The 26,920-nt window shown below is 40.9% G+C and overlaps 1 protein-coding gene across 7 annotated transcripts; it reads right to left on the reverse strand.

Moving 5' to 3' along the window:
• Positions 1-408: 408 nt before the first annotated feature.
• On the reverse strand, positions 409-26,888 carry Rnf170 (ring finger protein 170). Of its 7 annotated transcripts, none has more exons than XM_057752953.1 (9): positions 26,654-26,888; positions 25,714-25,842; positions 25,179-25,336; positions 20,894-21,034; positions 18,643-18,718; positions 14,392-14,500; positions 7,689-7,762; positions 5,585-5,695; positions 409-3,425 (listed from the first exon to the last, which is right to left on the reverse strand). In XM_057752953.1, the coding sequence occupies exons 4-9, from the start codon at positions 21,025-21,027 to the stop codon at positions 3,156-3,158; spliced, it is 774 nt and encodes a 257-aa protein (XP_057608936.1). In that variant the 5' UTR covers positions 21,028-21,034; positions 25,179-25,336; positions 25,714-25,842; positions 26,654-26,888; the 3' UTR covers positions 409-3,155. The 7 variants fall into 7 exon arrangements, with proteins under 7 accessions (XP_057608936.1, XP_057608935.1, XP_057608938.1 ...); XM_057752952.1 differs by having other exon boundaries at positions 25,714-25,847; XM_057752955.1 differs by lacking the exon at positions 26,654-26,888 and adding an exon at positions 26,299-26,533.
• Positions 26,889-26,920: the final 32 nt, after the last annotated feature.

The following is a 26,920-nucleotide window of genomic DNA, read 5'->3' on the forward strand; positions in this document are numbered from 1 at the left end:
CAGTGGACCTGGACTTTCTGGATTCAGCTGATGGGCAATGTTCATATCCTAAATTTATGATGTAAAAATATATAAAACCATCACATTCCACCCTATAAAAACAAGAAAGGAAAAATTCCCCTCCTGTAGTTCATTATCAATACTGAGTTGAGCTGCAACATAAATCAAAAAGTATATGGCCAGAATTAACACTGAGTAAATAAATTATAATAAAGTTGATATTATTTTGGACATAGATCTATAAAGAAATGTATATGTATAAAACCAAATGTGTAAAATGTATGCAATATAGTAAAGAGTAAAATATAAATATGCAAAATATTTTAAACACTACTGTGACTGTGGTCTTTCAAGAGTTGTAAATTTTAAAGTAAACAAAGAAACAGAAGCATAACACCTTAAAATTTTTAGATATACTATTTTTATTCCAAAGAATAAATGCTGAACAAACTCTCCAAATCACAAAATTTGAAAGAAGCCTTTGAACTTCTGCATGGGCTGAGGTAGGCGTATGCACAGCCGAGGGGCTTGGGAGCAGTCTGCTGTCCTCTAGAACACTGAGGATGGAGGTGCTGAGCCCCCATTCTAGTGAGCTGTTAACGGAAGTTTCCCTTCTCATTCCCCAGAGAGCTGCTCAAATTGTTTGTTCCTGGGCTTGCACCATCTCTTTTGTGACAGTTACTTTGTTTTGTTTAAAAAATCAAATTGTTGCTTTACATGACCTCTGAGTACAGAAGTATTCCTGTGACGTTTAAAACACTGATTAATTGTACTTGCTTCAATACTTTCTCAAATTGATTTTGCATTTCTCACTAATGATCAGTAAAGATGTAAGATTCTGAGGTATCAGTATGTTCCCTTTTGGTTTAGTAAGACTTCAGTCACACAGTGGTTCTGTACATTACAAACTTCTGTACAATACGCCTCTTCCCAGTATTCGCCGGAGCTCCAGATGTTACAGAACTGATGTCTGGAGCAGAACACCAGCACACAAAATAAAATCACTTCAGGAAATCACAGTCTGTAGTCCGCACTGAATTTTGAAAGGTGGAAATGTTCTTCCAGTCTGGTGACAAGCTCCTACTACCCAACAGCAATCCATATCAGTGATGAGTAGCCATGTCTTTAGGGTGCATACCACTCTGACTTGATTTGGAAGTATGCACTCAAGATTGATGAAGCCTTTTATGAATCACCCTTCTAGAGCTTTCTGCTCAGGAGCATCAGAACTGTTCCAGTGAAGGAATAATGTATTATGAAAACCTGACTCCCAGAGAATTCCAGTTTCCCTCCTGCTGCTTCTCAGATTAGCTTTCATGTCTACCTAAATATCACTAGTTCCATTATATGTTGGGAAATACAACAAAAATTTTTCATCCACGGGATGAAGTTTCATCTCTGAAACAGGAAGCTAACGATACCCTACCTTGCTTATGAAGTTTCCTAAGGATAAGAGGAAAAATTATGAGAAATTGCACTGATCATGTTATATCTAAGTGCTGTTTTTTGGTATTCTGCTTTTAATGGCAGATAACAGCTCTGTTAAGTCTAAACTAGGGAAAAAAAAGTGACATTTCATTCAGAATCTCATTGTTTGGCAGCTAATCTGATTAATTTGGGAATGTGACAGTTTAGCTTTATGTCCTGTCCCTAAATACACATTCTGATGCTAAGACAACAATGGTAATTCCCGATGACAAAGCCTCTGGGCATCATCTCACACGGCCCTGGCCAGCTGCTCGCCTGTCAGCAGTGCCACGCTTATGGTACTTGTTCTTCTCAGAGAACCACGGCCTTACATTCTGTGCCACGGCCATGAAGAAACAAGCGAACCTCGCTGTACAACATCTCATACACATTTCCTCATTCTGCACAAGACATGATGCATCTGAGCCAAATATTGCTACCTACAAGATAGTATATGCATTTTCAGGGCAACAGACAACTAACTAATCAAATGTCTTCATTTTGCTGCAAGAGTTCACTCGTACTTTGCAAAATATATACACTGTTCATAGTACCTTCCTGAAGCCCCGACTAACATCAATAGAAGTGAAGATCCTGTTTCCTCAAAAATGTGTCAAAATACTATGTGTTGCAATATTACTTATGTTCCTAAAACAAAATAATTTCCCTTTACAAGCTGCTTTTATGTTTTCTTTCTAATTGTGTTTTGACCTTGTGTGTGTGTGTGCACACATGGGCCACAGTGCATATGTGAAGGTCAGAAGACAACTTGAAGACTCTGTTCTCTTTCCACTATTTGAGACCCAGGGTTCAAACTCAAGTTGTCAGGCTTGGCAGCAAGCATTGTTACCTACTACCCTGCTTTTGGTTTGAGCAAGACCTCACTCTGAAGCTCAAGCTGACCTGGAACTCATTATATGGCCTAGGCAGACCTTGAACTTGTGGCAACCTCCTACCTCAGCTTCCTGAATGCAGAAATTACAGATATAAAGCCACCACAACTGGCTACAAGTTACTTTAGTATTTGTTTCAGTAAGAAAAAATCAAACTCTTGGTTAAATGTCATAACTGAATGTCAAAAGTGCCTCCAGGAGATGTATTTTTCACTTTGTTAATTCTCCTACTGATTAGAGTGTTCCATAGACTGAAAATACAGTCAAATAATGAAGTTCAAGTTTCTTTCATTTTCAGTTGATCACAAACTGGACAAAAATGAAAAAGCAGAACTTCTCCAAGTTCACAAAGCTTAGCTAACACTGAGACACTGGCTTTTCCCTAGTAGCATACAATATTTGACTTCAACAAAAAATATTTAGATAAGTTTCAAAGTTCTCTATTATTGTATGGGTATCCACTGAGGATGATGATTTGTACATTTAGCAATACTGAACTATGTATCTAACTAAGCTAAGTAATTTGCAGAAAGGAAAAATAACAAAGTATCCCTTTCCAATTGGTTCCATACTTTACAGACACAGACTTGAGATACAACTGTAGATCTCTGTAAATCTGATCGTATCATTAGAACCGCAGGATGTAAAAATTCCAGTTGTATATTGTTAGGCATTTGTCAAATGATAAGCAAATGTTTTAAGCTTGTAAAATAGTATTTGGATGATTGATACTGCCACGGATCTTTTTGTTTGATTTTTTTATGTGAGTGCAGATATTCTCGTAAACTAATTTTTTCATCTCGTCAGTCTTTGGGTTATCACTTCTCGATACATAATAGAGATGTAGATAAGCAACAAAAAGATAACAAAGAAGTCATCTAGAAAGCCCAGAATTCCAAACAAGGCTTCAGGTACAAAATCTAGAGGTGATATTAGATAGAAAAAAGCCCCCATTAAACAAAGCATTATCCTAATTCGGAACATCCAGAAGAGACCCCCAACTGAAAACACTTCCCTGAAGGCATGCCTCAGCAAGGTGGGGAGATCCATGATTCTTTCCATAATCTGAAGGAGGAAAAACAAACACTACAATTTAACACATATTGTATCAAATTAAAAAGTAATATAATTTTTGTACAATGTATAAATTCAGCTAAGATGAATTAAGGTGTCTGACACATATAATACTAGGATTATGGATTTTATTTAAAAATAGTTTAGTTAGTAGATTCTTATAAAACAAATTTTATTATAGATAACTAAAAAGTAATAAAGTACCCAAATGTTTAAAATGTGGGATACAGATACACATTATCTGAATGTCTAATACTTCAAATGCTACAAAATTTTGAAGTGTTCTGAAAAATAAAAATCTCTAAAGTCTAAAATTCTGGGGCCAAAATGTTTTGGATTTCAGAACATGTCAAATTTATGATTTTAAGATCTTCAGATTTGGGGGGCTCTAATTTGTAAAAATCTATGCAAATACTCTGAAATGAGAAAACAGGTCTCAAGCATTTCAGTTAAGTGGTTCTAAGTCTAAAGTCATGCAAAATTCAAGTATCAATAATCTGATTTAACATAATGAGTCAAGAAACCATAGGCCAGGAATGGTAGCGCACACCCATAATTCCCAGCATCAGGAGGTTGGAAGGTAGGAGGATCAACAATAGCTCAAGGCCAGTCTAGGCTACAGAATGAGACCCTGTCTCAAAAAAAGTTATGATATAAGCTTATAGTCTGAGATTTGTTCCCAGGTGCCAGATATACTATCAAGATATATCTGGGGGCTGGAGAGATGGCTCAGAGGTTAAGAGCATTGTCTGCTCTTCCAAAGGTCCTGAGTTCAATTCCCAGCAACCATATGGTGGCTCACAACCATCTGTAATGGGGTCTGGTGCCCTCTTCTGGCCTGCAGGCAGACACACAGAATATTGTGTATAATAAATAAATATTTAAAAAAAAAAAAAGATATATCTGGACTGGATTAAAAGTAATCAATTATCATAAGAGGTGACCTTGGGTTACAACTTTATAACACACTAGAAATAATTTAACAAAAATTGAGTATTTAATTACCCAGGAGAATTACTAAGAACTAAAAAGTTGTTGTACAGAAAATGCCTTTGTAATAGTAAATAAATAATAAAACACCAGACTATGTACAGTTTTATAACACTGGAGACTGAACCCAGGGCCTTGGTGGGCAAGTGTTCCACTCGAGCTATATCCCTATATCTCTTTTTACTTTTTATTCAAAGAGCAACTCATCAAGTTACTAAGGTTCATCTTGAATTTGTGATCCTCCTGACTCAGCTTCCCAAATACCTGGGATTACATGTCTGTTCCATCCGCCCTGGGTAAGTATTATACATTAAAACACACTCAGGGGGCTAAAGAGATGGTTCAGAGGTTAAGGCACTGGCTGTTCTTCCAGAAGTTCTAGGTTCAATTCCCAGCAACCACATGGTGGCTTATATCCATCTATGGCGGGATCTGATGCCATCTTCTGGCATAAAGGAATACATGCAGATAGAGCACTCATATATAAAACAAATCTAAAAAAGAAAACCCACACAAAGGTGTGTGCACACACATATGCAGGGCAGAGGGCTACCACATTCTATAGCTATCTCTAGAGAATATGTGTAAAATAAATAAAATAACCCGGGGTCGGAGAGATGGCTCAGGTGTTAGGGGCACTTACTATCATTGCGGAGGACCTAGGTTCAGTTTCCAGCCCCCACGCTGGTGGCTCACAATCACCATTCTAATTCCAGAGATACTTATGTCCTCTTTATGCTGTCATGGATACCTACATGCATGTGGTGCACATACACACACACACACACATATACATATACATACATAAATAAAACTTTTTTAATGCTAGGTCAAAAACTAGGTATGAGCATAGTGGCACATACCTTTAAGCTCAGTACTTGGGAGGCAGAAGCAAGTAGACCTATGTGATTTCAAGACCAGACTAGTTATATAACAAGTTCCAGACAAGTCAGGGCTACCTAGTGAGACACTGTCTCAAAAATAAAAACCTGTGGCCCATGTGAAGGCTGTAACTTATTGACTAGCAATGATGGTTAAAACTTGGCTCAAAACACTTGGTAACACTTTATATAGTCCAGGGTCTGACTGTAAATCTGATTTTACAAATAAAAAAATATAAAGGTTCTTTCTGACTTTGCACCTGCTATAACAGTACTTACAGATCTAGGCTGCCCTGAGAATCTCCGGTTATAATCATTAACATCTTGATGCAATCGTACAACATCCTGAGACTGATCATCTTCACCAAAGACTGTGAGCAGTAGAGTTACCTGTGTATTACAGGAAGAAGCTGTTACACCTTCTGCACCATTATTATTACTTTCTCACTGTGTTGTTCAAAAGACTGATAGAAGCTTCTGAATGTGTATTTCATTCATTCCTTAGAGTAAATAATTACACTGCCGTACTGTAAAATGTCATACAAAATGTCAATTTTAATTCCTCCAAGGTAAAATGGGTTCCACATCTAAAGACTTACTCTAATATTTTCTTGCCTGTATCAGAGGCTAAAACTCAGTTCTCTGGGTAAACATACTTGGAGATAAAAGGATGAAAAGAAAACCTTCAGTAATAGTGTTAAAAATATTTTCAAAAACATTAAAAATATAAACCTTATATTAGCCGGGTGTTGGTGGCGCACGCCTTCAATCCCAGCACTTGGGAGGCAGAGGCAGGCGGATCTCCGTGAGTTTGAGGCCAGCCTGGTCTACAAGAGCTAGTTCCAGGACAGGAACCAAAAGTTACAGAGAAACCCTGTATTGAAAAACAACAATAACAAAAAACAAAAACAAAAAAACCCTTCCCTTATGTTATCAAAGATTGAGCATTTCTGAATGATTCATTTCTACTCAGATTCAACATCTTTGAGTGATATATAATTCAGAAATTACAGTACTGTACGGCCTGACGCTCTGAAACACCAATTTCTTTTGTGAAAAGCAGGTATAAGTCTTGGTACTGTTGCTAACAAAGATTAGTTTTGCTATTTTCATGGCCATGATAAAGACAGCACACAGTTGCGTCAGGACAATACAGAGACCTTGAAAAATTATAGCTAATAACGTAACAATATGTAAAGAATAATCACTGATAAATATGAGATAAAATGGAAGGGACTCAAAACAGGTTTAGTGGGCCAAAGAGACGGCTCATTGAATAAGAGCTCATTGCTGTTCCAGAGGTCCTCAGTTCAACTCCCAGCAACTACATGGTGGCTCATGACCATCTGTAGTGGGGTCCAATGCCCTCTTCTCTCTTACAGATGTACAAGCAGACAGAGTGCTCATATGCATAGTCTATATCTATAAATCTTTTAAAAAAAAGAACAGGTTTAGTTTTGAACCATTCTAGATGGGTTTTTTTGTTTGTTTGTTTATCCTTTCTTGGCTTAAGAAAACCACTGATCAGTGTCTCTCTTTTCTGCTGCATTTGAATGTGGATGTAGAACTCTCAGCTCCTTCTCCAGCACCATGTCTGCCTGCATGCTACCATGCTTCTGGCCATGATGATAACGGACTAAATCTTCCAAACTGTAAGCAATCCCAGTTAAATGCTTTCCTTTATAAGAGTTGCCATGGTCGTGGTGTCTCTTCACAGCAATAGAACACTGGCTAAGACATGGTGGAACTTATTTTTAGTTCAAGATATACTAACTGGCCTCCCTGTTTCTGGCAAAAGGTAAGAGCTACTGGCAGTTTGCTTATGGCAATTCGATTGGCTATGTCACACATATTTTTCCAAAAGAGAACAGCACACAGGGGATAACATGCTGCCACACAATTAACTAGTTCATTTATTCCTTTGCTGGTCTTAAAACAAAGGCTTAGGAATTGGGATAAACTTATTTATTACTTGCTTCTCACTACAACTGTGGGATTTCAAATATAATTCCCTTTTTAGGATACCTGAATGATTTTTTAAAATGTACTTTAGAAAAACTTAGTGAAACCATAAAAATTGAGTTTGGCTTAAAAAGTAGCTCAATTTAAATTTTAACATTGCTAATCTTGGCAGGAGAGATGGCCCAATGGCTAAGAAAACTTAGCTCTTGCAGATGACTGGGTTCAGTTCTCAGCACCAATATGGTAGCTCACAGTCACTACAACTTCAGTTCGAGAGGATCCAGGCTCGAGAGGCCTTCTTCGGACCTCTGTGGGTTCTTGCACACACAGGCTGTACATACATACACTGAGGCACATACACATAAAATAAAACATTTTAAAACAAAAAACTGCTAATATTTATGGAATGAAATAACACTACCGTTTGTCTACAGATTGGACAACTGATTGCACCAAGCCAGGACCCATATCGCCAGTATGCAATTATGCAGGAACCTAGTGGAACAAGAAAATATCAACAATGAAGCTTTAAAGTCTATATATACTGGTCAAGTTTCAACTACTGAATAGCATTACCTTTCTTTAAACACTGTTTTATTACATTGTTTATTAAATATTCCTTGGAAAAAATTTATTTCATTCAACCAAACCCTCAGGTAAATTAAAATCTAGCAATAATTTTCAACCATTAAAAAAACATTTTTATTTCAGCTACTAATTAACAGACATTTTATACAATAAAAAACAATTATTAACCACCTCAGTTACTGAGGTCTCATAGAAAATAGTTTCCTATGTAAAATAAACATGGTGTTAAATATGATAAACTGTTAAATACTTTTTGTTTCAAATTTGGTGTATTTGAAAAATACTTTTTTTTAGTTCACTGAGCCAGCAGGCTGTGTTGACACATAGCTATAGTCCCAGTACTGGGAAGCACAGAGCTGGGCCACCCAGTGAAACCCTGCTTCAACAATAATAATAGTTTAGAAAGTCAAATGAGGTGTGGTGGTTATAATCCCTTCATTTAGAAGGTTTAGGTGAGAGGTCAGGAGTTTAAGATCAACTTCAACTACACAACAAGTTCAAGACCAGCCTTTCCTCCCTGCCATTCCAAAAACTGAAAACCAAATCACTGAAATACGAGGCCTCCTTGATAAAATGTCTATACTAGTTTAATATTTAAAGAACTTACTCTCCTAGATGATATTCATGAGGAAGGGGAAGCTGGCTCAGTCAGTAAAGTCTCTGCTGTACAAATATGAGGACCTAAGTTAGTTCCCACAAACCTGGTGTAGGAGGTCCTTCTGACTTTGTGTTGCTTTCATTGGTTAATAAAGAAACTGCTTTGGGCCTGTTGATGGGACAGAACTTAGGTAGGCAAGAAAAACAGAACTGAATGCTGGGAGAAAGAAGGGCAGAGTCGAAGATACACCGTGGATCCGCCAGAGACAGACACTGGGAATTTTACCCAGTAAGTCACTGCCACAGGGCAATACACAGATTAATAGAGATGGGTTAAATTAATTTAAGAGTTAGCCAATAAGAAGTCAGAGCTAATGGGCCAAACAGTGTTTTAATGAATACAATGTCTGTGTGGTCATTTTGGGGCTAAGCTAACTGGGCGGCTAGGACAAACAAGCAGCCCCTCCTTTCAACACAAACCGATGTAAAATAGTTGGACACTGTGGCACACACATGGGATCCCAGTACTGGGGAGACAAAGACAGGCCGATCTCTGGGGCTCACTGGCAACCAGCCCAGCCTACCTAGCAAGCTCCATGACAGTAAGAAGCCCACCTCCCAATTCAGAAGAGAGAAAAGGTCAGGCCTGGGTAGTTGGCTGAATATGTAAAGTCAGAGTAAGTATAAGAATGTTTATTGCGGTACTCGTGTTTATCTTTTGCTATTGTTTAAATCCAGGTTCTGCAATTTGTGCCTGTGATGCCAAAGCAGAAAAGGTGGCAATATGAACATTCCCGGGCCTTGCTGGCCAGCCAGTCTAGCCAAATAAGCTCCAGGTTGAGTGAGTCTCTATCTCAGAAATATGGTAGAGAGTAACTAAGGAAGTCACCACCACCACATGCACGCACACCCATCCCACCCCCTAACACACACACAAATGAGAAAGAAGAAAGAAGGTATTCTGAGGACCAACACCTGAGGTTGATATGGGCCTCCACAAGTACCCCCCATACACACATGTATGCCACATAAACACACATTCACACACGAAGATATTCATGGACAACCAAACAACCAAAGATGACAACCCTGCCTGAAAGAAGACCTCAAAAGTGGGTAGGGGCACTCAGCAGATAAACACTTAGCTTCAATCCATTAACACGAAGAAACATTTTTACTGCCTGATGATTTTAAAGGGCCAAACAGAGAGCTTCATGTACACCAGGCAAGTACTCTACTAACTAGCTACATTACCAGCACCCATGTTCCTTACTCTGACCTCTCTGAGTCAGAATTTGGAAGAAGCAATAGCAAACCAATTGTGGAAAATAAAGTGACATACTCAAATCAGCTAGAAGATAGCCAAGTCTTGAATTGTGCAATGTTAAGCGAAAAGGAGTAGAGATATACAGATGGCAGCCTAAGTACAGCACTTGAACCGAACTTCGTAGGATAGCTAAGGGTCAGACAGGTAGATAACAGCACTTGCCTTCTTTATGAACAAGAGTTCAAGCAGAAAGGAATGGTTTGTGAGAATACCAGTGAGCAACCACTTGGATTAGCAGAAGCTGGCCAAGTTAGGGAACAGTCAATTCACCAACTTCAAGATGAGTTTAAAGGCAAAACTATTATTACTGTGTTAATTTCAAAGTTTATTAAGTACTTTGGGTATTCTAATTTCACACAAAATCTGTATGAAAGCAAAACTTGGGGCTGTAGAAATAGCTCAGCTGCTGAAGTGCTTGTCCCAGAGTCCATATGAAACAAACAAAAGCCAGGAGGTTAGGGAGCTGCATCAGCACGGAGTTTGGCCCTGCAGCATTGATGTAAAAGCCAGGTACTGTGGCATGCATTTGTAACGGCAGCATGAGGGGTAAATCCTTGGGGATTTCTGGCCAGCTAGTCTAACCTAACCACTGAGCTCCAGGTTGGGGAAGGGGATGTGAGAAACTAAGATAAACCAGGTGTAGTGACATACACCTTTAATCTTAGCACTAGGGTGGTTGAGACAGGTGGATCTCTATGAATTTGAGGCCAGCCTGGTCTGCAGTGAGTTCTAGAAGAGTCAGAGTTACATTAATAGAGAAACCCTGTTTCAAAAACAAACAAACAAACAAGAAAACAAAAAGCCACCACCACCAACAACAAAAAAACACACTGGCAACAATACCAGCACCAATCTCTAACCTCAACATGTACATATGTGAAAATGGGTATGCATATACACATGGACACATACATGCATGCCCACACAAATACATGAGCCTGTACACATACAAATATATACACAGGTGCACACACACACACACACAAAGAAAACAGAAATTAATTTATCAGTGATATTTTCGCCTGATACCATGTCTTAGCTTTATCTATGACTTTTTCACCCAAAAATTCAACCTACTTTGACAGACATCACACTCATTTAGCCTTGAGTATCTTTTCCTCAAACTAGGGTGTGGGTGTCCTTATTATGCCAGTTATGTAACACCATTTGGTTTCACTGAAAAACTATGACTCAGCAGATTAAATGCTTCAATTCATCTGCTATTAGACACTTGACTTTTTTTATTCAATTTTCTCCCTCCATAGAAAAGATACTTAAGTATCATCTGGTACAAGAGATGACTGAACTTTCATCTGGGTCACAATCTCTCTGAATCTATTTAATTGCAAAATGAGAATAAAATTTCACAGGCCTGATAGTTAAATAATGCAGACCTTAACTGCAAATAAGATGGATGGTTCTAGTGCTGTTAGTATGCTAATTTACCGTGGTGGAGCAGAGGGGTTATGCTACATAAAAGAACTACTGTCCAGAGAATTTATTTGAGAAATTGCATGACAAGCTCTTTACTTTTGAATTTACTAAATAAATAAATGTATGTAGCATGGCTCAGTTGGTGGAGTGGTAGCTTAGCACACATAAGGCCTTGGGTTATCAATCCCCCTCAGCACATAAAAGAGGCATGGTAGTGCATGCCTAAATCTCAGCACCTGGGAGGTAATGTGGATCAGAAGTTCAAGGTCATCCTGGGCTACATAGCACATTTGAAACCAATCTAAGATACACGAGACCCATCTCAAAAGAAAAACGTAGCTAACAAGTAGAGCAGGATATCAGAAGCAATCTATCCTATTACCTCAGACTCAGAGGTAACAGCAAGAACACAATACAGCCATCTTTCAACCCACAGGATTATCCAGCCAGTGAATCAGCCATGCCTGAGTTGGCAAACAAGTTCATTTTGTCTGCCAAGCCTCACAGACTGCTAACACCTGCCAGGAGGACGATCAAGACCCTGTCTAGATTCAGGAGGCAGTTCAGATGGATCAGGTCTGAGAGCAGCAAGATGTCTGTCTCTCCTGATGGCCATTAGCTTTTTTTTTTTTTTTTTTTATCCTGCTATTCTTCAGCATTCCCGAAAGACAATTAAAAGACTGAAATGAGGCGGGCAGATGCATCAGTGAGCAAAGCACTTGCTATTCAAGCCTGAGGACCTGAGTTCAGATCCCTAGAACCCATGTAAGGCTGGATGCAATGGCACAGTCTGCAATCTCGGTGCTCTGGAGATGGGATGTGAAGACAGGAGAAGATGCAGAAGCTTGTAGGCCGTCAAGCGTGGCATATGCAGAAGTGAACAGGAGACCCCCATCTCAAGGTGGAAGCAAAGACTCACTCGGATTTGTCCTTTAAAGTCTCTACACAACCATGGCACCTAGACTAAGGCATACAAACACAAAGAGTCTTGAACCAAAACAAAAGCTGAAAGACCAGCAGTAGAGCTCAGAGAAGGGCTGGACAGAGTTCCTGAGAGAAGAACTATCCTCACTTGGCCAAGGTGAATAATAAATTCCATAGATAATCCAGTGTTCTATCATATGTTAGAGAACTGGGAAAAATACCTTAGTGAGGTTGGGCATGGTGGTACATGCCTGTATCCCAAAGTTTTGGAGGTGAGGTGGAGAATTGCCAGTTAGTTCAGTGTCTGGCTGTTGTACAAAGCAATATACTGTCTCCAAAAAAAAAAAAAAAATCCAAACTAAAACCATAGCTGAGTCTGGTGGGATATGCTTTTAGTCTCAGCATTTGGAAGGCAGAGGGAAGTGAATCTCTGGGTTTGAAGAAGTTTGGCCACACAGCAAGTTTTAGGTCAGCCAGGGCTACAAGGTGAGACCCAGTATTTAAGAACAAAATCTGGGGAGTTTGAAATTAATGGCTGAAGGAACATAGAACTAGATTCAATATAACAATCACAACGTATGGAAAACTCTGCACTGCAAGGTAGGGATTTCAAATATCCCTATCAAACACAGCAGTATCAATATTATCAATATATCAATAATAAAACTGTAAAGATTCTATGATGAAGTCAAACAAAAGACACAAAAGAGAGGACACTAATAAAGGATCATGATATGCTACATCTTAAATTAGTCTTTAAGTAAAAATTCAGAGCATACTCGGAATAATTAAGAATTATCTTAATTGTATATACTAATGGGTTGGAATGCTTCTAATATCCTGCTCATTAGCCACGTTTATGTAGTATCTGTAGGTTCAAGGGGTAAAAAATAAAAAGAAAAACACTTTGTTATTCAACTTGAGACTGACAGAAAGGAATACCATCACTGAAAACTAGGCCTAGTGATGACATCGCTAACTTAAGAGCAGTGCTTAAGAGTGTTCATCCTCCTGTAAGCTGCCAATCAAAGCAGAACTAAGCTCTCTGCTTAGAGACAGATCTAGGTTGTTTGAAAGCTAGGTTACCCATTACAAAATTTCTTGCCTTCTCTAAACCTCAGTTTCTGATTTGTGAGGTTGGATGACATTAGTGTATTATTCTTCCAGTACACATTGGGCGCATCCCAATCTTGTATGGACATAATAAGAAATAATGGTATCTTGACACTCTATATGAAGTCTTCTAGGGAACTAGGAAAGCCAATATGGGACAGAAGGCACCTCTCATTGATACCGAATGTGAAAATACTCCCTCGTTATGCTGGCATGGGTTCTAGGTGTCTCATTCTCTGTCTCCAACTCCTTAAGGTCACATAGAAAGAGTAAAGACAGATAGTAGAGGTTTGTGGCTTAGTTCTAGAGAGAACACTCTTGCTATAGGAAATCTGAAATAACAAATAAATTGACAAAAGTTGAAGAAGGAATCAGTGGACCCATAGTGTTACTAGTAAACTTGAACACTTCCAGCCGGGCGGTGGTGGCGCACGCCTTTAATCCCAGCACTCGGGAGGCAGAGGCAGGCGGATCTCTGTGAGTTCGAGACCAGCCTGGTCTACAAGAGCTAGTTCCAGGACAGGCTCCAAAACCACAGAGAAACCCTGTCTCGAAAAACCAAAAAAAAAAAAACTTGAACACTTCCTCCAAGAAACACATTGCTAATGATTTAGAAGGTTAATGAGCTTTGGTTTTCTTTCTAAACCTTCAAACCCACAAATGCTACTACACTAAATAGAAAATAAATCGTTTAATACCTGTCTATCTGTATGTATATATATACTATTACACAGGCAAAGGTATATGTATACATATACATTTTTTTTTGAGACTGGTTCTCATGTAAACCAAGGTTGTCTTAAACTTTCTTTCTAGCTGAGGATGACTTTGAACTTCTGATCCTCCTGCCTCCACTGAGTACTAGGATTCAGGCATACACCACCAAGCCGGATTATAGCCCTGGAGATCAAGTGCATGAAGGCAGGAATTCTATCAACTGATCTACATCCTCAGACATTACTATATTTACCATATAAATAATATACTACTGTTTGGATAGCAACTAGAACAGGACATCAGAAGCAACCTACTTTTCTCAAGAAATAGAAGATATGATAAAAATAAAGTTATCAGTCCAACCTATATACACACATAGGTCCTGAGCTAGTCATTTTAACCAAGTATGATATTGTTTGCTTACCACAAAAAAGATGTCCACAGTTGGTTTCAACAGGAAGGGAGGCCTGATGTAAGCAGATTGGACAGTACATTTCAGTGTAGAACTGTTGTCGAGGAGGTGCAGGGACATCCTGGTGAGAGGACACAGACACACCTCTCAGAACAGAAATTAACACATACACAGTGCATAAGGTCTTACAAGACTGAGAAGCTTACAAAGTTATACAGTTTTATTTAAACTACTTGGCCTTTACCTTCCTTCCTAAACACAATTTGAAACCAAAATATAGATGAACTCAAGGTTTGTCTTTTACTTTATTATATTGCATATGTTATTTTGAGTTCCACAAGCTAATATATAAACTAGAGAATAAGAAACACCAGGCTTTATAGCAGAATCATCATCAAGAGACCAGAGAAACTTCATCCAGCAATTGATGGGAGTAGATGGAGAATCCCACAGCCAAATACTAGATGGAGCTTAGGGAGTCCTGCAGAGGAGGGGGAGGGAAGACAAAAGGAACATGGCCCACAGAATCAACTGACTAGGACTCACGGGGATTCACAGAGATGAGGGAACCTGTAGGGCTCTGATGTAGGTCCTCTGCATAAACGTTATGGCTGAGAATCTTGGTGTTCCTGTGGGATGCCTAACAGTGAGAGCAGGCACTGCCTCTGCTATGCCATGTTTGGTTGATATCCCTGGGAGGCCTGCTCTTCTCTGAGGGGAGGTAGAGGTAGGGTGGGGATAGATCTGGGGCAGAGACTGGAGGGAGAGGAGGGAGGGGAAATTGTGGTCGAGATGTAATATATGAGAGAAGAATAAAAGAGAAAAAAAATAAATTTAAAAAAGAAAAAGAAAAAAGAAAGAAACACCAGGCTTCAGTGTAACTCCGTGGGAGAGCACCCACTTAGCATGTAAGAAGCCCTGGGTTTGATCCTTAATACCATCAAAAGAGAAAAAGTAATATCAAACTATTATTCTTAGCATTCATTTAAAAACTTTTTAACATTTTCAATTTTTTTGGAGGGGGGGGGTTGAGACAGGCTCTTGCTATGCAGTCCTGGCAGACCTGGAATTTATAGCAGTTCTACCCCAGTTTCTCAAATGCTAGGATTGCAGGTTTGTGTCTGGCTTCGTTTCTTACAGCCTTTTATTTAACAGCTGTCCTCGGAAGAGTGTTGCATATCTGCTCTGCCTTCCACAAGAACAGAACTAAACTTCAGCGAAGATTTGCCAATGCTAGAAGTAGAAAAAATTGGACACTATTGAACTTTGAATGTTGGTCCTCACAAAGTCATGCGAGTAAATGTTAATATGCTTTTCAGTGGACATGCTAGAATCCCAACAGCAAGGTTGTGGAGGCAGGAAGATAAGAAGTACAACTTACCCTTGGCTACCTAATAAGTTCCAGGCTTGGGCTACATGAGACCTTGTCTCAGAACCCCAAACCAATCAAGTGCATACATCTATGCATATTCCTTGGCCATATCACTGTTATGATTCAAGAGCCATGCTGACTGAAATTACAGTACAAGACACACACATCAAATATCATTCTGAAATATAAGTGCCATGAGGCCAAAACTCCACTTGTAGGATTCACTGTAGTACCTAAGGACCTGGACAACTATCTAGCACTAACACAAAATGTACAGCTTCATCAGGGACTGGAAAGCTGGCTTAACAGTTTGTATGTTCAGTTCCCAGAATTCACATGATGGCTCACAACCATCTGTAATCAAGTTCCAGGGAGTCTAACATCCTCTTCTGAATTCCATGGCCCTGGGTACACACATGGTACACACATACACACACACACGGCCCTGGGTACACACATTGTACACACACACACACACACACACACGAGGCAAAACACTCATATACATATAATAGGTATTAAATTTTTTAAAAAATAATCTTCACAAAAATCAAATTTAGTAAATACAAACAGAACTGTAAATTTAATTAAAGAACTTTGATGAAATGTCAAGAAATTAGACTTAGAATTATATTATTTCTTTTTTTAAAGATTTTATTTATTATATATACAATATTCTGTCTACATGTACACCTTCAGGCCAGAAGAGGACATCAGATCTCATTATAGATGGTTTTGAGCCACCACATGGTTGCTGGGAATTGAACTCAGGACCTCTGGAAAAGCAGTCAGTGTGGGCCATCTCTCCAGTCCCGAATTTTATATTTCTTAAGACAGCATCAAATTAACCCAAGGTGGTAAAGTCACAGCAGTCTTAAAATTACAAAAAGAAAATAGTTAAATACTAAAATAAAAGAATTCCACCTTCTTTTTTTTTTAAGAATGTCCTACCCCTTTCTGAATGGAGGGGAGGCAACGTGGAGGTTACGGGGAGGAGACGAGGGAGGGGAAACTGCAGTCGGGATATAAAATAAATTAAAAATTTAATTAATAAAAAATATTTTATCATAGAAGACAAGAATATAACAACAAAAGTCTAATGTGGTAGCTCACACCTGTAATCCTAGCATTAGGGAGGCAGAGGCAAGTATGTCTATGAGTTTGCGGCCAGCTTGGTCTACATAACAAGTTCTGGGCCAGCCAGGAATACATGATTCTGTCTCAAAAAAAAAAAAAAAAAAAAGAAAAAAAGCAAACAAAAAGAAAGCAAAGCAAGAAAGCAAGGAAGGAAGGAAGGAAGGAAGGAAGGAAGGAAGGAAGGAAGGAAGGAAGGAAGAAAGAAAGAAAGAAAGAAAGAAAGAAAGAAAGAAAGAAAGAAAGAAAGAAAGTTTTTACTATGTTTCAGCCAAGGCCAATATTATTCCTATACAAGTAACAAAATTACTATTCTCTTTTTAGAGCAAGTTAATAAAAATCATGTATGTATCTGTATAATTAAGACTAGTCAATTTGCTGCTGAGTTTGGTGGCTCTTGCCAGTAGTGCAAGCACTTAGGAGGTTCTGGTGGTTTGAATGAGAATGGTTCCCATAGGCTCATATAAAATTCAAATGCGCCGGGCGGTGGTGGCGCACGCCTTTAATCCCAGCACTTGGGAGGCAGAGACAGGCGGATCTCTGTGAGTTCGAGACCAGCCTGGTCTACAAGAGCTAGTTCCAGGACAGGCTCCAAAACCACAGAGAAACCCTGTCTCGAAAAACAAAAAAAAAAAAAAAAAAAAAAAAAATTCAAATGCTAGGTCTCTAGGTGGCGAACTGTTCTGGGAAGGATTAGGAGGTTTGGTGTAAATGGAGACCGTTCGTTCATTTCCCAACTGCTCAGACCCAATTAATCACACAGAAACTATATTAATTCAACTACTTGGCCAATAATTTAGGGATATTCCTAGCTAGCTAAATTAACCCATTTCTATTATTCTGTGTATCACCACAAGACTGTGTCATACTAAGTAAGGTTCCAGTGTCTGTCTCCTTCAGCAGCTACATGGCATCTGTCTGACTCTGCCTACTCTTTCTATCTCTGTTTTGACTTCCCGCCTGGCTTCACTCTGCTAAGCCACTGGCCCAAACAATTTTATTCATCAACCAATAAAAGCAACACATATGCAAGACATCCCACATCAGTTTGGCCTTATCAGATGAGGTATGTCACTGAGGGTGGGCTTTGAGGTTTCAAAAGCCTATCCAGGCTTCTCTTACTCTTCCTCCAATTTATGGATAAGATGTAAGCTCTCAACTACTGCTTCACAGATATGCCTGTCTGCTGCCATGCTCCCACCATGATGATAATGAAATTAACCCTCTGAAACAGTAAGCAAATCCCCAATTAAATGTTTTTTTTTGTTTTGTTTTGTTTTGTAAATTGCCTTATTCTCTACACAGCAGAAGAAAATAACTAAGACAGAGATGGAGACAGGAAAATTAAGAGTTTAAGATCATCCTTAGCTACCCAGCAAATTCCAGGCCAGACAGGAATACATGAGACTGCCTTAATGTCCCTCCAACCCCCACAAATAAGAAAATATTAGCTGGGAAGTGGTAGTGCATGCCTTTCGCCCCCAGCATTTGGAAGGCAGAGGCAGGCAGGTTTCTGTGAGTGTGGGGCCAGCCTGGTCTACAGAGTGAGTTCCAGGATAGCAAAGCTACACAGAAAAACCCTGTCTCAAAAAACAAAAACAAAACAAAGTGCTTAATCTGAAAAACAATATCATGTAATATAAGGAGTAAAGAAGTTGATGTTTCTCAAAAGTTATTTTATAACATCCCACCACCACTGCATGTAAACGGAAGTTAAAACATCCCCTTACACAGATACACATACTACACAACCATACCTGCTCTGTTTGAAGTTGTTCTCGAAGCACCCTGACTAGTTCTTGGTTTTCTGGATGAATGTTCTGCTGTACATTTCTGTTGGAGAGAATGAAGTGAATTTTGAAAAAACTATCAGATTAACCCATCTGCATTATTAGACTAATTTTTGACCACAAGCTGATGAGCTGGCTCAGTTGGATACAGCCACTTGCTGTGTGAGCCTAACGACCTGAGTTGGATCTCCAGAACCCATGTCGAGGGGAGAGCAGAGAACTAGCTCTACACAGTTGTCCTCCAACCCCATTAATAATAATTAACAATTTAGAACTCATTTATTTCGTGTGCATCTACGACTTTGTGTATGGGTATGTGTGCTATGGTACACATGGGCAGGCCAGAGTATAACTTAAAGGAGTTGCTTCTTTTTTTCTGTGTGTTCTAGGACTGAACTCAAGTCACCAGGCATGGCAAATGTATTTGCCCATTGATCCTAGTCCAATAAATAAATTTTTTTAACTTTAGAAAAAAAACTACATGGGGGTTGGAGAGATGGTTCAGTGGTTAAGAGCACTGGCTGCTCTTCCAGAGGTCCTGAGTTCAGTTCCCAGCAATCACATGGTGGCTCACAAACATCTGTAATGGATCTGATGCCCTCTTCTAGCACGCAGTTTGAGCACTCATATACATAAAATACACAAGTAATTTTTCTTTTTCTTTTTTTTTCTTTTTCTTTTTTTCGGATTTTCGAAACAGGGTTTCTCCGTAGCTTTTGGTTCCTGTCCTGGAACTAGCTCTTGTAGACCAGGCTGGACTCGAACTCACAGAGATCCGCCTGCCTCTGCCTCCTGAGTGCTGGGATTAAAGGCGTGCGCCACCACCGCCCGGCACAAGTAATTTTTCTTAAAAATCTTTTTTTTTTTTTTTTTTTTTAAAAAAAAAGAACTACCGGTAACTTAACATAACAAGTGTAACTGACATTAGACAACTGCACTCCAGTTCCAGGACTGAGCATTCTAGGTTACTCTGTGACGACTTCCTCACAAATTTAAGATCAACGCTGATACCAGGTTTAAAAGGTAAATGATAAAATCCAGATGCCCAGAATCTTGGGAATTTATTACAACCTAATAATTAATGTATAGAACAATTAACACATTGGTGAAGTTTCTTTAAAATAAGCTGTTAAGATAGTTTTACACATTATACATGTAAATACTTTTCCATATCTAACTAGGTCTTTCTCCTAATTTTTCGTGTTTAAGGAGAAGGGAAGACGGGAGAAATTAAAATTATATAATGCAAAATGCCAAAACTAACTGTGCCGGTTGGTTTTTTGTTAACATGACATAAACCTAGATATATCTGGGAAGAGAGAACCTTAATTAACTGAGAAAATAAATGATTGATATTCAACTCACTGAAGGCTAGTCACCCCTGGGCAGGTGGTCCCCGTGTGGTAAAGAAATCCAGTAAGCAGTGCTCCTCCATGGTCTCTGCTTCAGTTCCTGCCATTCCTACCCTGATTTCTCTCAGTAATGGATGTGACCTGAGAGCTCCAAGAGACCCTTTCTTCCCCTACCTGCTTTTGGTCATGGCCTTTATCACAGCAACTTTCTTAATAATGATTTTTATCACTGCAAACTAAGGAACGAGCATACCACTAACATGGTAAAAAGTACAATGGAAAATCAGAAGCAAGAAGTCAGCAGCTAATGTAATAGAATGGGATTAGGCCAGGAGAGCACTGGTATCAGTAATGAGTTGGGTTTTTGTGTGTGTGTGTGTTGTTTTGGTTCACTTTTTCTGACTATTTTGTATGAATTATCTGTACCACCAACTAGCTGGTGGATGCAATTATAAATTTTGTTTGTTTGTTTGTTTTTCGAGACAGGGTTTCTCTGTGGCTTTGGAGCCTGTCCTGGAACTAGCTCTGTAGAACAGGCTGGTCTTGAACTCAGAGAGATCCGCCTGCCTCTGCCTCCCAAGTGCTGGGATTAAAGGCGTGCGCCACCATTGCCCGGTGCAATTATAAAATTTTTTAAAGTAGAATACTCTCATAGGAAATACTGATATTTAATCAAAATGGAAACTATGAATTTAAATAACCCAGGTAAATCAGTAAAAAGTACGGTAGCATTCAAAGCTTAATAGCAAACAAAATGCTTTAGTCCTAATACGGAGTCACCGAGACCAGCAATTCTAGGCAGACTCCAAGAGTCACTGACCTCTAGAAAGACACAGGACCTCAGGTCCTGCACCCTTTAATCTCACCTGAAAAGAGCATAGAGGAGAGTAGCGACCAAAGCAAAGCTGACCACCACAGCCACAAGCACTTGGTCGCTCACTCCCTCTATAACCGAGTCATCCTGTCGCAGACTTGGGACTTCACTGTAGTGTTTGGCCATTACAGGTCTAAGATAGGAAGACAGAAGTGAAAATGAAATACATCAATAAAAGCAATATAAGTATGGCTTACTTCTACCATATCTAATACTTACAGCATGCTCTTTAACATGGGTACCATGAAGTACAACTCCAGCTAAGGTTCCCTACTAATGAATTTTTTTTTCAATTTTCCAGAGTCATTATTTGGGGAAGAAAATGCTATTTTCTTTAAGGAAACTACTTTTTTAAATCATCCATATATATATATTTTAAAGTAAAAGTTTTTAAAAATACTTTTCCTGGAGGGCTATAGAGGTAGCTCAGTTGGTAGAATACTTGCCTATCACACACAAAGTTCTGGATTTGATCTCCAGGTCTTTACAAGGTAAAACCCCAATCTCAAAGGTAGAGAAAAAAAATTGAAACAAAACCAAAAAGTAAATTAAACCATTTTCTCAGTTTAGACTTAGTCCCTTTAAGGAAAAGATATTCTCCTACCCTAGTTGCTTTTTTCAAACTCCTGAATATCAAAGTCTCTAAGTAGATGTCATCCCTCTGTCGTAGCACCTGGTAGGAATACAGTCCTCCACAGCTTATTACCCAGCACATGCTCTGCTCACAGAGCTTAGTAAAGAGACTTACCAAGTGTACACACACTAAAAAGGGAGGACAGAAAACTCCTTCCAAAATTCTAGAGAAAAACGATAGCACCCAACACTACAAGTATGATAAGAGACAACCCAACTACACTATGGGTCAATTGCAGGTAACTCTCCCCAGCACCCCAGTGAACAAAACTGTAATGCTCAAAGTCTTATGTGATAACTAAAGGGAAATGATGGGCATATTCATTAAATAAAGTTCTGCACTGTGTACAATATTGCACTGAAAAGTTTATCCAAGACTGAGGATGGACTGCTTGCCTAGCACCCATAAAACCCGGCTTCAATCCCTACCACAAAATAAACTTGCCCTCACCCGGGGAGCAGCGCATTTGAAATACTGTAAGAACAGGTCAGCTAGCCAGTTAAGACCTTGTCTTTAGTAGGTCTTCTCATTTTTAAGTTAGAAATGCTACGGCTGTGATTAAAGTCGGGAGGACAGGGCTGGAATGCAGGTTGGCAGGGGTGCTTGCTGCGCACGCACAAAGCTCTGGGCTCCATTACTAGCACCTTGTAAACATATTGGGGAGGGACAGACAAGAGGTTTAGGAGTTCAAGGTTATCCTTCGCTATGCAGGAAGCTGGAGGGCAGCTTGAGCTGCATGAGAACTGTCTCAAGATGTATTTGTGGGCCGGGCGGTGGTGGCGCACGCCTTTAATCCCAGCACTTGGGAGGCAGAGGCAGGCGATCTCTGGGAGTTCGAGGCCAGCCTGGTCTACAAGAGCTAGTTCCAGGACAGGCTCCAAAACTACAGAGAAACCCTGTCTCGAAAAAAAAAAAAAAAAAAAAAAGATGTATTTGTGGGTCAGGTGTGGTGGCACATGCCTTTAATCCCTGCACTCGGGAGGTAGAGGCAGGTGAATCTCTTTGGTTTTGGGGCCAGCTGGGTCTATAATAGCGAGTGCCAGGAAGCCATGGTTATGTAGAGAAACCCTGTTTAAGAAAGAACGTCAGCTGAGGTATCACAGCTATCACCATTATTCATATTTCTCCCATGCTATATCTTCAGCAGTGCATTTGAAAAAACTAGATAACTGAAGCCGTTGGGGGGGGACCCACAAACAGCACCATCTGTCAGGTACCACCCACCCAGCACAGACTAGTAAATGGCTTATTCCTGGGAGAGAGGGAGACACACTATTAGTGTATTGGAATAAAGTTAAAATGTAAGGGCACAAGGGCATATTAAAATACCAGGGAAACCAGGAACAAGGACTTATCCAACATGGCAGACCATGGAAAGTGTAACTCTCTCACCTGGACCCAATAAAAGTAATAAACTCCTTAGTTAGGATTTCTATTACCGAGAAAAAAAAAAAAAACCCAAAAAACAAAAACCATGACCTAAAAGCAATTTGGGTAGTTAAGGATTTATTTGACTTACACTTCAACATTGCTGTTCACCAATGAAGGAAGTCAGGAATTCAAAGAGGGCAGAATCCCGGAGGGAGGAGCTGATGCAGAGGCCATGAAAGGAAAGCTGCTTTCTCCATGGCCTGCTCAGCCCACCTTTCTACAGCACACAGGACCACAGCTCAGGGATAACACCACCCATGATGGGCTGGGCCCTCCCACATTGAACACCAATAGAGAAAATGTGTTACAGCCGGATCTCATCGAGACGTTTCCTCAACTGAGGCTCCTTTTGCTGATGATTCTACCTTGTGCCAAGTTGATACACAAAACCAGTCAGTACAGCACTGACTGGGATGTACAGTACAACACCGACTGACTGGGATGTACAGTACAACACCGACTGACTGGGATGTACAGCACAACACCGACTGACTGGGATGTACAGTACAGCACTGACTGGGATGTACAGCACAACACCGACTGACTGGGATGTACAGTACAACACCGACTGACTGGGATGTACAGTACAACACCGACTGACTGGGATGTACAGCACAACACCGACTGACTGGGATGTACAGTACAACACCGACTGACTGGGATGTACAGCACAACACTGACTGACTGGGATGTACAGCACAACACTGACTGACTGGGATGTACAGCACAACACCGACTGACTGGGATGTACAGCACAGCACAACACCGACTGACTGGGATGTACAGTACAACACCGACTGACTGGGATGTACAGCACAACACCGACTGACTGGGATGTACAGTACAACACTGACTGACTGGGATGTACAGCACAACACTGACTGGGATGTACAGTACAACACTGACTGACCTGGGATGTACAGTACAACACTGACTGACTGGGATGTACAGTACAACACTGACTGGGATGTACAGTACAACACCGACTGACTGGGATGTACAGTACAACACCGATTGACAGGGATGTACAGTACAACACTGACTGACTGGGATGTACAGTACAACTAACTTGGGATCACGCAGCCCTACAACCACCTGTGGTCTGACACTTGATGTACGCATCAAAGACCAACAAGCAGAGGACTCCCTAATTGTCCCTGGGGTTTCAGCTTGGCTTGGTCCCGTTATCAGCACAGCCTACTCACTGCTGAGCCTGCTCACCCACCTGACCCTCAGTTTGGCTTTTTACCTTGTGGCTGGACGGACTCTGGCTTCACTCTCAAAGCCTGACTCCAGCAGCTCCCTCCTGGCACTGGTCTGGTTCATTACCTATCAGTGCAATTTCTCTTAGCCCTGAAATCTTTTGAACTTTGCTGTAGCCTCTTTAACTGTAAAACATATATTATACACATATAGATACAGTTACTTGCGCCCTGTGATATGTGATGTGAGAATTAATGTTACTAATTGAGACTGGAATAAAAGGACCTACTATCGCCTCAGTCAGATTACCAAGGCATGTGGGATTATATGACAAACTGATGTCACTGACCCTTGTGCATTTACTGCTATTCCACATTCTAATTGTGGAAAGTCACAAACATGTTCATCTGTTTGACACGTGTGCTCACAGCCAAATCCAAACTTTGTCATATGGAATAACACCACCTTCTGCTGAGTTCAGGGACTGCTGTGGTTGAGAACGAGCCTCAACCTGAGGAAGGCCTAGAAAGACCGCTCAGAAAAGCCCCCAACACGCCTATCTTGGGTCTTTTCCCAACGCTGTCAGGGAAGGGGTAGGAATGATAGGTCAACAGAGAAAAAAGAAAAAAAGACAAAAACAAAAAAGCCAGGAAAAGAAATTCTAGAATTCCTCATAACAAAGTAAATTTGATCATTCCCCAACCCCCAAGTTCATGTAGCAACTTGATGGCTTCTGAAATGACTTCCAAGAAGCTTTTAATGTAATTTCTGTCCTGAAAAGTAATTAGAAGCACAAAATAAACCAGGAACGATACATCAGGCATAAAAACACCTTGGACTCAACAGACTTTAAAAGACATACTTTAGATCAACTGTATCAAAGTTTTGACAGCCTGAGCAGCTGCAGTAAAGGTGGCTACTGTATAGTTTACGACCCTTCAGCAAGGCTGTGCTCTCCAAGCCACAGACAATGCCAAGTCAACCCAACATGTACTTACTATTCACTTACCCAACAAGATGTAGTCACTGAAAGGTGACACAGGTTTCTACAGAAACAGTTTGGTACGGAATGCGGGAACTCTAGTCTGACAAAGATCCAGGGGCACCCACACAGAAGTCATAAGCAGAGGAGATTCAAAGTTAGGATTGCTAAAGGTATTTCTGCACCTGTAAAAAGAATGTTTGCAAGAAGAACCTTGAGACGGCTTCGGCTAAGATTTACTAGTGTTTATTTTTGGTACCAGGGATCGAACTGAAGCCCCGATGTTTGCTAGGGCAATGAACTAGCACAACATCCTCAGCCCACGATTTTTCCCATCTATAAAATGATCGATTACATGTGATCATTAAGCAGCAGGGGATAAAAGTAGCATTAAAAAACTCAATGCTGCTTGGAAGGGTCTAAGTGCTCAGGGAGAAAACCAACTTCTAATGGGCAAGAGGAAGGCTCCAGGAACTGCAAAACAAAATGAAAGTGCGTCCTGGGAAGCTAACTTCTGACGCATTCCAAATGTAAATTGACGTGACCTGGGAGGTAGGCGTACCTTTTGAATCCACAGTTCTCCTAGGACTCCAAAGCATTTATCTTGTTTCTCGGTGTCTTGAAAACGCCAACACCTTTGCATTAAGATCCAGGTAGAAGAACGTTTATCATAGCATTGTTCTGAGACGCCCTACACTGGAACAAAGTGCACGTCAACAGCAGAATGGATATAAGGCTGTAGCCACACAATGAAATACTAGACAATCACGGGAATTTGCAGATAATATAATAGTATTTAAAGGCCAAACCCCACAATATGGGTCCATTCATAAAAGTTCAAACTCAAAGGAAAACTACACTACATGCATACTCATTCGGTAAAGCTAAAAGAGAAAGCAATACAGTGGCTGTCACAAAAATCAGGCTAGAGATGGTATGGGCGGAGGAGCTCTTGAGAGCCTGGCAATTCATTTTATTAAGATCCCTCAAACATGTACGTCCTACGCACTGTTCTGCACACGACCTAAAAACGTATATGAAACCCTACAATGCCTGTCTAAAAAAAAAAAAAGTCGGACAAGGATGCACCTCAATTCCCAACACGACAAGGAAACAGGCCTTAGGAACAGTCGTGATCCTTACGCACTGGTGAACTGGCGTCCACCCTCTCTCACTTCAAGTAAAGTTTTTTGGGGAGAGGGGGCTCCGGGGAGGAACCGCCGGCTCTCCTTAGCCCGGCCAAACCCGCCCCCAGCCACCGAGGCGCGCCCACGTCAGCGGCTCCACCTTCGCCCTGCGACTCGGGGCCGGCTCGGGCGATTCAGGGCTGAGCGCAGGCTTCCGGGGGAAGGCGGCGCGCGGAGCCCACCCTCGTGCCGAGGCGCGCGGCCCCGCAGCCCTACCGCGCCGAGTCCCCGCCGTGCGCGCCCCCGGCAGGCCTCTGCGTGGGCGTGGCCTCGGCACACGCTCGCGGCCGGGGGAGGACTGGGGGGTGCGCGTACCTCTTCGCGGCGGAGGAACTACCGCGCCAGTCCGTGTGACCGAACAGAGTTCATTTCCGGGGACTGCTTAGCTACTCCTCTCGGGCAGCCACCCGGGCAGCCGCTCCAGAAGCCAGAGCGCCGGCGTCGGCGCACGCGCAGTGCGGAGCTCCCAGGAGAGCCGCCCCAGGCGGCTGGAGAGCAACGCCACCGGCCGCCGTCGCAGGGCCCGGCTGGGGCGCGCGCCCACGCGCAGGGGGAACGGGTGTCGGGAGCGCGCCCCACGGG

Source organism: Chionomys nivalis, chromosome 20 (assembly GCF_950005125.1).
Source record: "Chionomys nivalis chromosome 20, mChiNiv1.1, whole genome shotgun sequence".
NCBI classification, from domain to species: Eukaryota; Metazoa; Chordata; class Mammalia; order Rodentia; family Cricetidae; genus Chionomys; species Chionomys nivalis.

Bases quoted from the DNA above. Each gene is read 5' to 3' on its own strand.
- Rnf170 (XM_057752953.1), bottom strand. From the start codon at position 21,027: ATGGCCAAACACTACAGTGAAGTCCCAAGTCTGCGACAGGATGACTCG. The intron at 18,719-20,893 runs GTGAGATTAAAG...TCTCTCCAACAG, and splicing joins CTCCTCTATGCTCTTTTCAG to AAATGTACAGCAGAACATTC. The intron at 3,426-5,584 runs GTAAGTACTGTT...TTCCTCCTTCAG, and splicing joins TCTCAGGGCAGCCTAGATCT to ATTATGGAAAGAATCATGGA.